Source organism: Rhinolophus sinicus, chromosome 8 (assembly GCF_057876585.1).
Source record: "Rhinolophus sinicus isolate RSI-liver-muscle chromosome 8, RSI-T2T, whole genome shotgun sequence".
Taxonomy (NCBI): domain Eukaryota; kingdom Metazoa; phylum Chordata; class Mammalia; order Chiroptera; family Rhinolophidae; genus Rhinolophus; species Rhinolophus sinicus.
Genome location: NC_142508.1, coordinates 36,945,610 through 36,962,633, shown reverse-complemented (window position 1 = coordinate 36,962,633; position 17,024 = coordinate 36,945,610). Strand labels below are relative to the sequence as shown.

Sequence of the window (17,024 nt, the reverse complement as noted above, 5' to 3'; positions counted from 1 at the left end):
CTTTGCTATTATCTTTGTTATTGTTTGTCTTTTGCTATTCATGTATTATCACATAGCTTTTAAAAAAAATTAAGGTGAAATTCCCATATCATAAAAGTAACCATTTAAGGTGAACAGTTCCGTGGCATTTAGTATGTTTACAATGTTGTATATCTTTTTATTAGGATATAACAAATTGTGTACTGTTTTGTGTGCCAATGTGTCTTCTTTCCGCACCATCCTACTTAAAACAGCAACTCCCCCGACACCAACATTCCCTGTCCTTCCACCCTGCTGTTTTTTCTGCCACCTGACAGTCTATTTCTTTATTCATCTTTTTTATTGTGTCTCCCTGCAAAATAAAGTAAGCTCGACAAAGGCACAAGTTTTTGTCTGTTTAATTTGCTGTTTATCATCCGTATCTACAGCAGTGCCTGGCTCATGATTGATACCAATATTTGTTGAATAAACAAAATTGTATTAACCAACACCCAGGAGAGTGCCTGCACATTTCAGCACTGAATAAATGTTTGCCAAGAAAAATAAATGAAGGCAACACCTTTTGGAAACAGCAAAAAAGGTTGTTATTGACATCCGAAGGTAGTATTTTACAGGGAACCGTGCAAATAATAGTGGCAAGCACTTGACATTTATCCTGACAATGCTGAGGGAAAAATATGAACCCTGTTTTACAGATGAGAAAAGAGGTGGTGACTTATGACTTGTTTAAATCAGGGCTTGAGTGTTTGACCACTGCATTCTGGGGTGGTGGGCAAAAATGTAACAACAGCAAACAGCAAGGGGCACTGAACATGGGTGTTCATGGAGGAGATAGGACAGGATATTGGTGGACAGTAGGGTCCAGGCATGGAGACCCCCTTTGGGATACTGAACCCCATCACTCTAGACTCTGGAGTGCTGTTGATCTTCAGTGGGCTGGGGATTCAAAGCCTGGGAGTATTGGCAGAGGCTGGCTATTGACAGAATGCAGAATGTGGGCTGTAGGTAAGGATAGGACATTGGGGAGCCTCGCAGCTGCGTGAGCATGATCCAGTATGAGCTGTGATGAGTCAGTCATTCAGAGGGGCACAGAATGTTGTCATGGCAGAAGATTGTGGGCACAAGAGAATATTTTCAGAATGAAATGTCATGGAAGTCTAGAATCTTGAGTACAAAACATAGAAGGATCAAGAAAGTTGGCAATGAATAAATATCTGAAGCGGAACAGGATGTCGTCAGGGAGGGTCCATTCACAGGACCAGGCTAGAGGTGCTGGCGTGTCCCACGGATGAAACATTCACATGGTGATTTGGGTTTATGTTCAGAGTCGGGACGTTCGTGGGACGGGGATGTTTCAGGGATGCTGGCAGGGACTGAGTGCTTTTGAAACATGGAATGTCAGCTGGGATGACACATTTTGAGGACATGGACCACTGGTTCCAGTGGAACCTCTGCGAGCGGCAGAGAAGGGCTGGGCAAACTGAGTAAGGCGGGCACATTGGAAGGAAGAAGGTGGGAAAGTCAATCCAACTTTTATTGTGAGCGCTTCGTCCATTTCTGCTCCTGGGTTTTCTGTTTTTGGATTGTTTCTTGAATCCATGAAATATATTGAGAAACTCGGGTGTAGACACCAGGCCGGTTGGGCTGCCCGCATGGGAAGTCTCCCCAGGATACGATGCCATAGAGCATTCCTTTGCAGATCAGGGGGCCCCCGGAGTCACCCTGAGTGGGGGAGAGAGAGAGGTGGGGTCTTTGCTGGGACTAAACAAAGGCAGAGATGGGGACTTGTGGGGAGAGAGTGGAGTCTAGAGTTGAGTGGAGTTCTAGACTCCCATGACATTTCATTCTGAAAATATTCTCTTGTGCTCACAATCTTCTGCCATGACAACATTCTATGACCCATGTGGAGGCAGAGATAAAGAGAGACAGAAGACATGGTGAGACAGCAACACAGTGAGAAACAGATAAGACAAACACAGAGGGATAGAGAGTGAGAGACAGAGAAAAGGAGGACATAGACACGGACACAGACGAGAGAGAGAGAGAGAGAGAGAGAGAGAGAGAGAGAGAGAGAGAGACTTTTGTGTCTCCCTCCACTTTTCTGTTCCTCAGTCTTATTCAAGTGGTGACAGCTTACCTCACACACCCATTCTTAGTTCCCTACACCAAATCCCATCTTGTTCCCTGTCCTCCAAACCTACTACCGCTTCATGGTTCCTTCATGCCACCTTAACCCATCCACATGTGGGTAGAGTATGTACACATATGTATTTCACTTCACCTCCTGGGCCCAGGGCAAGCATTACTAATTGATAAGGCACACATCATTAATCCATTATCATACACTTTCCCACTGAACCAAAACTCAGTCTAAGAGGTTTTCTCTATTAGACACAGGTTGTTTTTTTGCCCACGTACTATCCATTATCCCTTATTTTGGTAATAGCCTCCTGATTTTTTCATTTGGGGAATGACCCCTCCCCCACTCTCAATTCGTGCAGTTTGTCCCTGCCCTTTTCAACCCCCACAGTTAGTCACGTGACTCAGACTTGGTCCATCAGAGAATGCCACAGCTCTGGCCAGAGTAATGGTTCCAAGACACATGACTTAAGTCAGCCTAGTAAAAATCATGCTCAAGATGATTACGTAAACTATTGGAAAAGAGATGTGCTCTCTTTGCAATAGGGATGCTTAGAGGGTGGGATGCAAGCCCAAAGCTGCTGGGGCCATCCTGTTATTGCACGGGAGAAGCTTCATTGAAAACAAAGTCAAAACAGAGAAGAGCTGAGAGTGAAAGGGAGACAGAGTCCGAAACATATTCTCTGTGCAGCTGGATCCACCCATGCCTAAAGCAGGCCCCTGGACTTTTCAGTTACAAAAGTCAGTGTTTTGCTTGAGGCAGTTTGAGCTGGGTTTTTTGTCACTTGTAACCAAAAGGATCCTCTCCTTTACGCACGTCAGCACAAGGCTCTGAGCAACCACTGTCACGCAAAGCTGGATCAAATTAAGATGACTTACATTTGCCATCCATGGGTACTCCCTTTTTTCTTGACCCTCTATGCCACGGGATAGCTCACCTTACAAAGACTGATTCCCCCAAGGCAAGAAGCAAATCCTTTCCTTCCAGCATCTGTCTGTACCTCCACTCTGGCTTCCCATCCTGGCCCATGGCAGCCTCCAACCCCAAGCCCTCACCTCACAGGAGTCCTTGCCTCCCTCTTTTGTGCCGGCACACAGCATGTTGGGTGTGATTTTCCCTGGGTAGTCTTGACGACACTCCTCATCTGAGCGTAGCTGGATGTTGGCACACTGTAAGGTTTGTGGATAACTCACTGGGGAGGAGAGAGAGGAAGGTCTAAGGATATCTGTCTTAGACCTCAGGCTATGGGGTGGCAGTTAAGTAGGAGAGTTGGTAGAAAATAGCAATGGGAAGAAGAAGATGCAGGGATATTGGCTATGGATCTGGGGAAAGCGATGGAAAAGACAGAAATGTGGAGAGATAGGGAATGAGAGGTGGAAGTGAAGATAAGAGTGGAGAGAAAAATGGAGAGGGATGGGGCAGGGAACGGGCAAGGAAGGGATACAGATGGGGAGGTAGATGAGGGAGAAGAGTGATGGGAAAAGAAAGGGAGTTTCGAGAAATAGGAAGACAGAGATGGTGAGAGAGAATTGGAGATGGGGAAAACACAAGGAGAGATGCAAAGAGATGCAGGAGAGTAGGAAAGTGGTGGAAAGAGAGATGGGGCATGTTGGGCAGAAAGATATGGAAATGAGATTGTGGGAGCTAGGGACTGCAAAGTTGATGCAAAGGGCTCTTGCTAGAGGTCAAGTTTATATTCACATATATATAATTTATACACAAAGGATATATTTTATTATATTTACTAAATATATCAATATACCTAATATTGCTAAACCTATCAATATATCATTTATTTTCCAAATTATATATTTATGCGATTATTTAAATATAGCATACACTATATTTAAATAATTGCATAAATATTATATTATAAAAATATTATGTCATGTAATATAATTACATAAATATATTATAAAATTAGATTTATTTTCTAAATTATATATTTATGTAATTATTTAAATATACACTATAAATATATAATTTAGAAAATAAATCTAATTTTTATAATTTGCATATTTACATACAGAAGTATAGAAATGTATATTTTCATAAATTTGCACATACATAGTATATACTATTTTCTATATATTTATAAATATATATAAATATATAAAGGATATATATAATCTAGAACATATATATAATACATAACTATAAATTTATATAAAGAACACATATAACATCTATATATTTATAAATTTATATTTATATAAAGGATACACGTAACTTTATATATGATATGCAAAATATCATATAATGTATAACTATGTATATTTATTTTTACATATAAAGGAGTCCTCCAACCTACTGTCCCATCTCTGCCCAGTTTCCCCAGACACTGAGACCTCAGGTCACCTGTGTGGGTGCATACCCTGGGGGCTGGTGGTGGTGCCCCAGCCAGACACCCGACAGCAGGTACCAGCGGGGAGGCAGTCATCATGGGAGAGGGGCAGGGCACGGATACGTCTCGTGAACTGGACTGGGGACTGCAGCTCCAGAAGCATGATGTCGTGGTCATGATTCAGGTGAGTGGGGCTGCTCTGGTACAGAGGGTGGGGGATAGAGCGGAGTACATCCCTCACCTGCTCGCCAGCCTCCACATTCCCCAGGGAGTGCTTGCCCAGGTAAACTCTGTATCCACTGTGGGTGCAGGAAGGGAGCGGTTAGAGGAGAGGATGAGCCCATTTCCACCCCAGCCTCTTCTCCATCCCACCTTCCTCATCTCCAAACACATCTCCTGCCACATCCTTAACTCCAGTCCCCTCCAGACCCTCTCCTTTAACCCAGTCTCATCCCCAGTCTCCTGTGTCCACCCCAAACCTCATTCTCACCCGTTTCCATCCCAACCCTAACTCCAACCTCATCTTTAAATCCAACTCCACACCTACCACCCAAATCCCATTCTTGTCCCTACCCCGTGATCCCCTGGCCCCTACATACTCCTTCCGACAGTGTGCTGCAGTGAGGACCCATCTGGGGTCCACCAGGACTCCCCCACAGAGCAGCCGTCCCTGCACTAGCAGGGCTACCTGCCAGGGCTGAGAGTGGGGGAGGCAGGTGTAGCCTCCTGGGAGAAACCCATTGGTCCCATTGTTGACGAGAATCTTGGGATACTGAGAGATGCCTGGCGAAGGAGAAACAATGTTAGAGAAGTGCGGTCCAGGGAGAGCAGGAGGCTTTGAGGTGTGCTTCCTGGGCTCGGGGAGAGGGTCAGCATTTGCTCTAGGTGGCCAGGAACTGATGATTCATGTCTTGGCCCCTGGGAATTGCCATTTTCTATGTAGTGGAGATGACAACATCCTTTTCCTTAGACGTGTCATACTGGGGATTGAAAAAGGAGTTCACAGAATGAGGATGCTTCTGATAAGCAGAGATCTGACTTTCTCCCCAGCTGCATTTTCTCTCTCATTCCACCATGGGGACTGATTTCAGGAAGTAGAAGTGAGAAGGACCTGCACACCTACTTAGGCAGCAGCCATCCATTCATCCTTTCAGCACATTTCCTGGGTGCCTCCGTGGCTTTTAATACCATCCATAGGCTAACCACTCCCAAATTCAGCTCACAGGATCGCTAGCACCTGACCTTCGCCAACCTCGTCACCCTCATCTCCCACCTCTCTCCTCTTCACTCATTCTGTCCCAGCCTCATGAACTTGTTCTTCAAAAAACCAGACCCTTTGCACTTGCTGCTTCCTCTTCCTCGAGACCTGCAGTGTTTTATATGGCAGCCAGTAGCCACAGGTGGCTATTTAAACTCAATTAAAATGAAATTAAAAATTCAGTTCTTCAGTCACACCAGTCACATTTGAAATGCTCAATAGTCTAAATGGCCAGTGGCCACCATATTGGACAGTGCAGACATGGGATGGAGCTAGAGATATTATAGCTAGACAGACAGACAGACAGACAGACAGACAGACAGACAGATATTAGATAGATAGATAGATAGATAGCTAGCTAGCTAGCTAGATAGATAGATAGAAAAAATATTCCACTGACTGGCACTCAGAATCTAAAGGTTACATGTCTGGGTCCCTCTTGACTCTGAGAGTTCCGCTCAGATGTCACTTCCTCAGAGAGGCCACCCTTGATCCCTAGTCTAATATTGCCCTCGCCGCCCCTCAGTCATTCCCTATTACACCCCGCTAATTGGTTCTCAGAGCTACCATCACTATTCATTTCTCTTTATATTTATTTACGTCTATGTGTTAAAATCTCCTCATCTGGACTGTGAGCTCCATTGACAACAGGTAGCTTAACTGCTTTATTCAGTCCTGCATCCCATCCCCAGGACCAACCAGTGTCTGGCACACAGTAGGTGCTCAATCAATGAATGTTGTGTGTGCTAGGCTCTGTGCCTGGCATTGGAGGCACAGCAGTTGGCAATGGGACAGAGAAAGTTGAATCCTGAATGTGCCACTTTCCGGCTGGGTGATCCCACCAAAAATGGCCAGCCTCAGTTTTCTCAGCTATAAAGTAAAGAAAGCAACAGTTTCATCTCTCATGGGGCAGTTGTAAGATTCAGGCAAGTCCTACATCTAAGACACTAAGAGCGCTCAGTAAGTGGGGACTGTCATTATTAATTATTAACTGCAATAGGAGGTCCCCAGCTCTGTGGCCAGCAGATCATTTTCCCACCTACATAAACAGTGGGATTAACCCAGTGGTTCTCAAAGTTGGGGGCAGGAGTCATTGTGGGCACAAGGTCATTTCAGGTGGTACAGGGATGAGACGTAAGTGACACTGAATCGCACCCTCAGAAACTCAGTCACCGTCCCGTTCTCTTCCAATCCTGACTTTATCAAGGAGAAAGTCTCATGATGGTGCAGATATGGTTTTAACGCTTCTCTAATCCTCTCTGAGCTCACTTTTTAAAACCTAAAAGGGAGCAGGACCCCCCGGCCTGCAACCTGAAATTTATTAAGTTGAACCATCTGTAATCGCTATTTTGGAGGAGGTCAAAAAAGAGTCTTAACTATTGGCAATTTCAGAGAGTCCAACCCAATAAACATATTGTCTTTGTTTCACTGTGCAGGATTTACTTATTTTTCTCTTTTATTTATTGCAAAGAATGCAGTTTTCCACTCAGGACAGTGATATAAACTTTACTTTTAATACTATTCAATTAAAGAAAAATGGGCTCTAAGCAGACCATTAGGTCTAAAATAATGAAGACGGTTTGCCAAGCTGTGAAGTCCTCAGTGTCGGGACAGGGCGGGCAGCATGGATTAGAATCCTGACTCAGAAATCACCACTGTCTTTGGGGCAGGACTCTCCTGTCTCAGTCTTGGGTTTTTCACCTGCGAAACTAGAGTAATTATAGTGCATGTACCTCTTCAGGCTGTGGAGGATTCCACAAGCCAATGCCTGTGGAGCTCCTAGCAGGGCGTGGCACACAGGAGAGGCTGGAGACACTGGCAGGAGTCCTGGGAATGTTGCCAAAGGAGAGAAGCCACCCTACCTCCAGGCCAAGCGTGGTGCTGGGTGCCAGGTGCCTGCGGACCCCTCCCTCCTTCAGATCTCTCAGCTCAAGGGTCTGCTCTTTTGGAGGGGACTTCCAGCCAGGGAGCCGCTATTACATCTCTCGGCTCCTGGCTTGGCCCCTTGAAGCTGTCACCTCTTATCACAGTTGTAACTAATTATTAACTAATTATTTGGTAGTTGTTTGAATGTCTGCAGCCGTCGCCGCTAAGCTGTGGGTGCTGACAACAGAAATGTGTCTCTGCTTGCACAGCACCCAGTATACTGCCTGGCATGCAAAGCTGTTGTTGAGTGAGTGATGCATGAATAGGGTTTCCAGAGAACTTGCCTGCAAAGGCAGGGAACGGGCCTTAAATGTGAGGAGAGGACCAACTCTGGGTGGAATCGGATAGGTTTAGGGTCACGCCAAGGATTACATGAAGAACTAGAAGGTTCTGGAAGGGGCTGAGAAAGGATACAGAATACTACTAATAAAGTAAATAGTAGGGAATAACTTCCCATCCCTTTTAACTGCCTCGCACTCAGCACATGAGAGGCGTTACCTCATTTTAATAAAGGTTCCACAACAACCTTTTGTGGAAATGACTTATAGGTTCCCATTTTACAGATGGAACAACCTAGATGCAAAGAAGCTGATTTACTTGCTCATAGTGGCGCTGTCAGGATTTGATCTCTTGTCTGCCTGACTCCTGTAATTCTCAGGAAGGCCAGGAGGCCTCGAATGTGGGAGGGGCTGCTGTGGGGATATTTGAAGGGCTGGGGGCGGGCTTTCCAGGGCTGAGTAGGACAATCAGAGAAGGGGCCTGTGGGGAAGTCCATCAGAGCTGAGATGGGGTCGGTGGGGACAGTGGGCTGAACCCAGCCAAGAAACCAGGTCACTCAGGGATAAGCCGGAAGTTCTCCGGCTTGTCTCTGTGGGACCCAGCACCTCCCAATGGGCAGGGGCAGAGCTCACGGGTTCCACGCCCCCTCCCCGTGGCCTAACCCCTCCTACCATTGTCTGGCCACCCCACTTCCACCCCCTCGCATTCTTACCTCCTGACAAGGCCATAGTCTGGAAAGCGATCACTGCGGCCAGGGGCCACATGGCAGCTCCGGGTGGGGGGCAGGGCGGGAGGGGCCTGAGAAGTTGAGGGGGGTGTTAAGAGCTGGACAGAACCCCCCATCTCTGACCATACCCCACCTTTGTTCCTGAACGTCCCAGTCATGAATCTCCTCTCCTTTGGAGAACCCTGACCCAGGAATCTACACCTCTCCACAAATTCATCCTTGAAGGACAGTTAAGGGGTGGGGTGGGGGAGGGGGGTGACAGGCATTCCCCTACGGCACTGGCTCTTGCCCTTCAACCCAGGTGGCCAGCCCCTCCACCCCTGCCCTCCAGCAAGCTGGGTACTTGGTGCACTCTCCAGCCCCTCTCCCCCCACCCTCCCCTTTCACCTCTCCCAGGGTTGGTTCAGACACCTGGTCTCAAGCTGAGCTTCTGATTTTCCTTGCTGCTCACAGGCCTCAGTCCATCTCTGCAGATTTCTACCTATAACTGAGCCTCTGGTTTCCTTCCCAAGTCCCTGACTCAGCTATGCTCCCTCTTTACCCTTCTCTCCTCTCCTTCCTCTCCCCCCTCCTCCCGTCCACTGCTCCAGCCCCTGCCCCAGCCCCAGGCAGACCCTACCTGGGCAAGGGGACTGGCTGAAGAGCTTCTGTAGCCTGCTGCCTCCAACTTCAGCCCAGATCCATGGCTTTTAACCCCTGAACTCCCTCCCCCAGAGCTCTCAGCATTTCCCGGTTGCTGGCCTACCCCTCTCCACCCCCAGTGGCTCAGCTGGCTGTGTCAGGCACCCCCCAGCCAGGGCTTGGCCCTCCGCTTGGGGGCGGAGCTTTCTGGACCAGCTGGGACCCAGATCTGGCCCCACCCAAGCCCCAGTTGAACCCACTGTGAACTTTCAGGCAGCAGGACCCACCTAGAGGGTAGGGGAAAGCCTATCATTTCCTTCCTCCAACCTACCCTAAATCCCCATGACCCTCCCTCGTAACATAAACCTATTTTCCACCCCACTTTCCAATCTCCATTCCAACCCTGTGCATAGTGCTTATTCTTAACATACATCAGCCCAGAAGGCCATTTTCCATCCTATTCCCATCTCCTTGCCTAATTTCAACCATACCCCTTACCCTCAGCCTACCCCTCAAAACCAATGCCATCAACAGCTTTATCTCACACTTATCTCTCAACATCAAATGTAACACATCTAAATTCCAGTTCTCAGGTTCACCTCTAACCCCTTTCTTTCTGAAAAGCACAGGGATACCCAAATTTATTCTACCATTTCCCCTCCACCACCCTACCCCCACCCCAACCATCAAGCACAAAAAGAAAAACTTCAAATTGGTGGATTGAAAGTCAACTCTTGGGAGCAGGGATGGGCCTGGGAAGCAATATTTTGGATAAGTGGCCTTTTAGGAGCAGGGCCAGATGGGGTGAGGGAGTCCATGGGCACCTAGGTGGAGAAGGAAAAGTTCAGGGGATTGGGATGAGGGGAAAGAGGAAGGAGGAAGAGGTGTTTTGGGAATGAGTAGGTGTCTCCTGGAACTGTGACTGGGTCGGGCTGTGACTTAATCCTAGGGGGTGGAGAGGGCAGGATTAGGGGTTAGGGAGGACAGAGGTGGGGTCAGAATTTGGAAGAAGCCACGGATGGGGACCAGATGATGTTTGGAAAGAGAGAGCAGTGGTGTCATACTAAGGATAAGAGGTTACGATGGATGGAGTGAGGGTTCACATCACAACTGGTGTGGTCCATACTGGGGCGAGTGAAAGTTTGGATATAGGGATCAGATCTAGTGTTAAAAGATAATTTTTTAAAAAGGATCTAACTGTGAGTCTCTTACATATATAAAATGGACATACGTCTAAGATTTGATTTTGATTCATTAATAAATGATGGAACTAGCAAGATGTTACAAAGAACCACACAGCTATAGGCGATAAGGAACGCAGAAAAGAATTCATAAACGGATGCAAAGCTGCCGTATTCTACATGGGAGGTAAGAGGGAAATTAATTGTACTTCCACCTGCCTGAACTCATTTGCACAGTGATGGACAAGAATTATTTGCATTGCAATCAGCGATCTATAATTTACAGAGCTGTAAAGCAGCTCAAAGACAGCAAAAGAAGAGAGCCCCCTAAAATCAGATAGCCCATCTAGTTTTCCACCAAAGATATCTGTTGGGTCCATCTCAACGTCTTTCACGATTTTTCCCTACACTAAAAAGAAAAGTCTGTGGTCAGGTTTAGGATGGGTCTGATACCAGCATTAAGAAGGAAAGTGATTTTGGGGAGGAGAACGGACATGGAGTGTGTTTGGGGGATAGAATTGGGTTGTAGGTGGGAGGGATCGGGGGATAAGGTTGCTGATAGAGTCCTGTTGGGTTGGGGCTGGAAACGGGGCCAAGACTGAGGTTTTGGATTGGGGAGGTGTTGAAATACAGATGGGTTAGTGTTGTGGGTTGATGTTGATAATGAGGACAGATGTGAGCTTGAACGTCTGTGTTGGTGTAGGGTTTTGGTGGGAGTGGGCTGGGTCATAGCCATGAGCTTTGCTCAAGGTGACAGAAAAGTCACTGTCCTTTCCCATCTTGGAATTTTCCCACCTCACAGGGCTGGACCCAGAGTGGGCACTGAGTTCAGTCTCTTCCAGTAGAGTTGGGTTCAGGCTGGGTGGCAAGAGGGAGGATGCTAGGTTAAGTGAGGTGACAGGCTTGTGTGGGAAGTCAGGGTACCTGTGCCCTCTTGTGGCCTGGGTCCACACTTCCACAAAAGCCTTTCTCACTTGGGAAGGGCTGGAACCTGGAGTGAAGGTGGCTGGCTTTGGCATTTGCTGAAGGGTGAGTACCAGGGCAACACTGATATTCAAGCTTATGATTGGCCAGGACTCAGTCTGGCTCACTCTCCTTGACGTGAGGTCATGGACCCACCAAGAGTTGGGTGCGTCCCACCCCCTCACTTGATCAATAAGGCAACTGAAGCCCATGGAGGACAGTGAACTGCTGAAAGTCATACCAAGTAGACCAAGTACAGGTGTGCTGTCTCCTAGATCAGGGTCTTCCCCTCCTCAGAGCAGGGCTGGAGAAAGAAGGACTAGAAAAAGAGGCAGTGTTCCTAGTGGTTTAGAGCGGAGACTCTGGAGCTAGACTGCTGAGTTCAAGTGACATGGACACTCTGTGCCTTAGTGTCCCCATCTGTACAGCAGCACTAGCAATAGCATCGACCTCATAGAAGAGGGTTAAATGAGTTGATATTTGAAGGTGCTTAGACAAGAGCCTAATATGGATCTAGGGCCACAAATGTGCTTGTTAAATAAGTAAAGCTGGAGATAGAGACAGACTGAGGTTCCTGGAAGCCCCACCCTAGCTTGGCTTCAAAACGGGGTTCTTTGTCAAGCAGGACTGGAAGTTCTGGTTGGAAGTGCTGGCTGGGACTAGAAAGTCGGCCCCACACCCAGGCCTGGAGGAGAGGCCCTGATACAAACATGAAGGGAGAGGGAGACTGAGAAAGACACAAAGGGATAAATACACAGAGATAGACAGGGTGGGTGGACAGGACAAGGGAAAGGCACAAAGACTTAAGAGATAGACAGAGAGCTGCCCGGGGGAAAACCAGACTCAAGATGCACAAGGAGTCAAGAGGCATGAATTCATTACAGGGGGACCTCTGTATTAAGGATGTTAGCCCAAGTCATCATCTTTCCCGTGCAGCAACGACATACCACTTTTTACCCATCAGAACACCAAAATCTAGAAAGGTCAGTCTTGCCACCTACCTGCATCTGTGCCCACATCCTCTGATTACTCTTCTATTTCTATAGACAAAACAGTCTGCACCTCCATTTAAAATAGATGCCTCCACTTGTGCCTGGTATCTCATCCCCTCATGTCTCCTTGAGGACGTTGTTCCAGCCAGCAGTTCTCTGCCCCCTCCTCTGCATCATCGTGTTTTTTTTTCTCCCCCAGTGAGCAGTCCCATTAACATACAAACATGCTACGATGTCTACGTTCCATTAAAAGGAAAACAAAAAAACAAAACCTTCTCTCAGCCTTCATGTTCTTCTGGCCCATTTTTTCTTCGCCTTGACTGCTATTCTCTAAAAAGTTGGCTCCACTCACTATCCGCAACTCCTCCTGTTCTCTTTGGAGCCCACTCCATGAAGTTTTCTCCATCACTCCTCCACCAATTATGCCCCATGAAGGGCACCAGTAGCTTCCATGTTGCAAAGCCCGTAGCCGGTTTCTTAGGCTTCATCTTACTTGAGTTAGCAGCAGCGTTTAACAAGTGCATCACTCCCTGTTCCTCCAAAGGGTTTCTTCCCTTGGCTTCTGGGACACTACACCCTCCTCATCTTCCTCATAACTCACTGGGTGCTCCTCATCCGTGTCTGGCGCTGTTTGCTCCCCGTCTCCCCAATGTCTACATGGTGGAGCATCTCAGGACTCAGCACTTGGTCTTCTCGCCTCTGTCTACACTTACTCCCTAGGTGATCTCATCTGGTTCCGTGGCTTTAAATACCATCCACACACTGGTGACTCCTAAATTTGTCTCCAGCCGACCTTGCTCTAGAACTTTAGACTTAGCATCCGACTGCCTACTCAACATCTCCATGTTCTAAACCAAGCTCCTGTCCTCCGCCCCTCTCACATTGCAAACAGGCTCCTCTTGCCGTCTTGGTTTTCTCAGTAGACAGTCTCGCCATCCTTCCATTCCTTAGCCAAAACCTTAGTCTTGCCCTTCAATTCCTTTTCTCACACCACACATCCATTTTGTTACCAAACCCCATCAGCTTTACCTTCAAAATAGATCCAGAACGCGACCATTTCTCAACATCTTCCATCCTTGCCACCCTGGTCCCTCCCAGCCATCATCATCTCTCATCTGGATTATTGCAAGTTTCCGATCTGGTCTCCCTGTTTCTGTCCTTGTCCGCCTACACTCTTTTTGCGACATAGCAGCCAGAGTGACCTTTTAAAAAATAAATCAGGGCAGGTCACTCTTCTCAAAATCTTGCAGTGCCTTCCATCTCACTCAGAGTGAAAGTGGAACTTTCTTATGGTGGCCTACAAGGCTCTAGACCATCTGGCCCCAAGAGTCCTCTGATGTCATCTATCCTCTCCTCTTCTCCTGCCCCTCTCATGCCAGGCATACTCCCCTCTCAGGGCTTTCATACCTGCTGTTCCTGCTATGGGCACCCTCTTCCAAACCAGATGTCTGCATGGTTTCTTCCATTCTTGCCATCCTCTCCATGAAGATTTCCTTGACTACTGTAGTTGGGTATTCACAAGACAGGTTCGATCACTAGAAGGACACACAGAACTCAGAAAGCTGCTATACTCACGGTTTTGGTTTATTACAGTGAAAGGGTACAGATTAACACAAACAAAGGAAAAACAGCCCACAGAACAGAGTCCAGGAGAGACAAGGTGCAAGTTTCCTGTTGTCCTTTCCCAGAGCAGTCATGCAGATAGTACTTAATTCTCCCAGTAATGATGTGTGACAACACATAGAGAGTATTGCCCACCAGGGGAACTCACCTGAGCTTTGGTGTCTAGGTATTTTATTGGGTGTTGGTCATGTAGGCAAAGCTACCTGCTTTCCTGGCTGACCTTATTTTCCAGCCCCTCCACAGATCAAACTGATACAACATGCCCTGAGGCCTCCACCAGAAGTCACCTTATTAGGATAGACTATTTGGCAGAGTCTAACACCACCAGGTAAACAAAGACAGGATATTCCAGGGGCTTAGTTGTTATCTCCCAGAAACCAGGCAAGGGCCAAACCTTTTTTGCAGTATGCAGGGTTTGGACAGCCCAGGCCTGCTGGGTTAACCTTGCATTGCACAACCACCCACTTAAAATTGCAAACCTTGTCTGTAATCCTCTATCCCCTTACTCTGCTGTACTTTTCTCCATGGCACTTACTCCCACCTGTATTTTTACTTACTTGTTTCTTGCCTGACTCTCCTCTAGAAGTGAGTATTCAAAGGGCAGAAGTGTTTATCTGTTTTGTTCCTAGACAAGTACCTGGCATGTAATAGGATTCAATGAATATTTGTTGAATGAATGAATGAATAAACTACAGGCATTGTTGGGAGTGTGGGGGGATAGGAATCCTTACCTGGACAAAAACCTGCAGGTACTTGGTGAAATTAAGAGTAGGCTTTTGGTCTATAAATATTCTAGAGACGTCTTCTAATGACAGGTACATAAGGGGCATGCCCCCTATCAAAATTTATGACGGAGACCTTCACCTAGACAGGAATAGGGCCTGTGGGAGGAGCTCTCACACCCCACGTTGTTGAGAGAGCCCTACAGGACCAACTCTGTGTTTACAACGTAGCTCTTCCGTTTTAACAGCCCCTCCCCTTAGTTTCCTTTGCCTGTCTATAAAGTACTTCCTCCATCATTGTCCGGGCATGAACTTCCAGGAGGCTCGCTATGGCCACACATACTGGACTGCAATTATTTTTTTCTAAATAAATATTTATTTCGATGACAGAATACCTAGTAGACTTTTGTTTAAGGTTGACACCCCGAATAGTCATTGCACCATTGCTTGGGTAGCGGAGGGAACCCAGGTGTCCACCACTGGGGAACCGGGTTGTTACTAAAGGAGGTGGAAGTATACAATGGAGCGGAGCTTCTCAAACTTTAAAATGCACCAAGTCCCCTGGGGATCTTCTTACAATGCAGATTCTCGTTCAGATGGTCTAGAGTAGGGGTCCAAGACTCTGACTTCTAATACGTTCCAGGTGGCAGGTGTAACCAAGGGATGGAGATTTAACATGTATTAAAATCGGCTAATCTTAACTTTAAAATGACCACATGTGGCTAGTGACTTCCACATTAGACCGCACAGGCTGAGCAGACTCTGGCAGTTAGAAGCAATAAACTAGACGAGCAAACTGTATACTGGGTAGATTAACACAGTGTATGCAGAATAAGGTCACCCACTTAATACTGCAACCTGACTCCTCACCCACACTCACTTGCCTTCATACCCTATTTTATTAATCTAAAACGCTGTTGATGTAAGAGACTTCCAAACCTGTAAATAATTTGTATAACAGTTTATTTGAGCCAAACTGATGACGTATCCTGGGGAGCAAGATTTCATATGCTTCACACAGCAACAGTTTTGTAGTTTCGTTTACACATATGAAATTAAGGGGGGAACCTAAGGAAGGTGACATGGAACCGGGAGAAAGCAAGATGGGGATGGGAATATAGGATAGTTAACAAGATTATGCATTTTCTTGAGGGTAGTCATGCCTGGAGGGGTATTACTGTGGCATTTCAAAGGCGTATTAACCTAGGTGCATGGGAACACTGGACAGGACTGGCTTAACAACCTTTCACTAAAGACGCTACAGGCCTGTGTGTGGGGGGGTGACTACCCACCATGACCCTCCCATTAGGAATTTAGGGTCAGATCACCCTGTGAGGTTACTTTCCAGAGAACCCCTTTGTCCACAATGCCATGGATTATATTTGTATTATTATTTTGTATACGAGGAAGAAAGAAAAAGGAGCTGTCGATTAAATTATGACATAATGCTAAGACACTATCAGTTAGTTGGAAGATGCCTCCCACTTGCAGAAATGTTAAAAATATGAGAGAAATGTGCATCTGAGAAGCAATAAAACATGGTACTCAACCACCGCAATTGGGAATATGGGTCGGAAATCAGATTAAAGTAATCTTTAAACTACTTATTCTTAGCTTTACAGAAGGACGCAGACCAAGAATTACAGCATGGGCTGTATCTTCATCTCACTGGGGGCCCGAAGCCACCTAAGTACACAGCTGCTTTTCTTCCCTTTCCCCCCAGAGCTTGTACGGCTGCCACGTATGAGAGCCACAGTGAGCCTGTATCATCTTGACTGAACGTGCCGACTCCATTTCCCAGAAATGTTTTGAGCTGCTGCCATCATGCAAGTCCCAGACCTGCCACCTCAGAATTCTCTGATCTTGTGCTGCCCCCCACCACACAGCAAATGGACACTTGTGAGGCCACACAGCATTCTCCTCTATCTGAGCTCGGCAGCACCCGAGCACAGAACTATAAGATAGACACCAAGATCGGCGGGTTGTTCCCAGGCAGACCTGTCCAGTAGTGCGCTGGTAAGGGATTAACAACAGCTCTCAAATCAAAAGAAAAAAACCAAAACAAACAAAAAACAAACAAACAAACAAAAACCCTTATCTATAGCATTTGCCAATTTCTGTGGTGTAAATACTCCCACGTGGGCTGATATCACCTTACCACTGGACACAGAGTTGGAAAGATGCTCAGAAGCCCACAACCACAGATATAAAGCGATAGACACACATAACTTCAAGGCATAAATATTAGTAAAAAAATAATTAGGAATTG

At 46.7% G+C, this 17,024-nt stretch overlaps 1 protein-coding gene across 1 annotated transcript; it reads right to left on the bottom strand.

Moving 5' to 3' along the window:
• Positions 1–466: 466 nt before the first annotated feature.
• On the bottom strand, positions 467–14,863 carry KLK13 (kallikrein related peptidase 13). Its single transcript, XM_088800731.1, has 6 exons — positions 14,765–14,863; positions 8,639–8,724; positions 5,063–5,344; positions 4,494–4,762; positions 3,175–3,311; positions 467–1,701 (listed from the first exon to the last, which is right to left on the bottom strand). Exons 1-6 carry the CDS (start codon positions 14,861–14,863, stop codon positions 1,513–1,515), a joined length of 1,062 nt encoding a protein of 353 aa, XP_088656857.1. The 3' UTR covers positions 467–1,512.
• Positions 14,864–17,024: the final 2,161 nt, after the last annotated feature.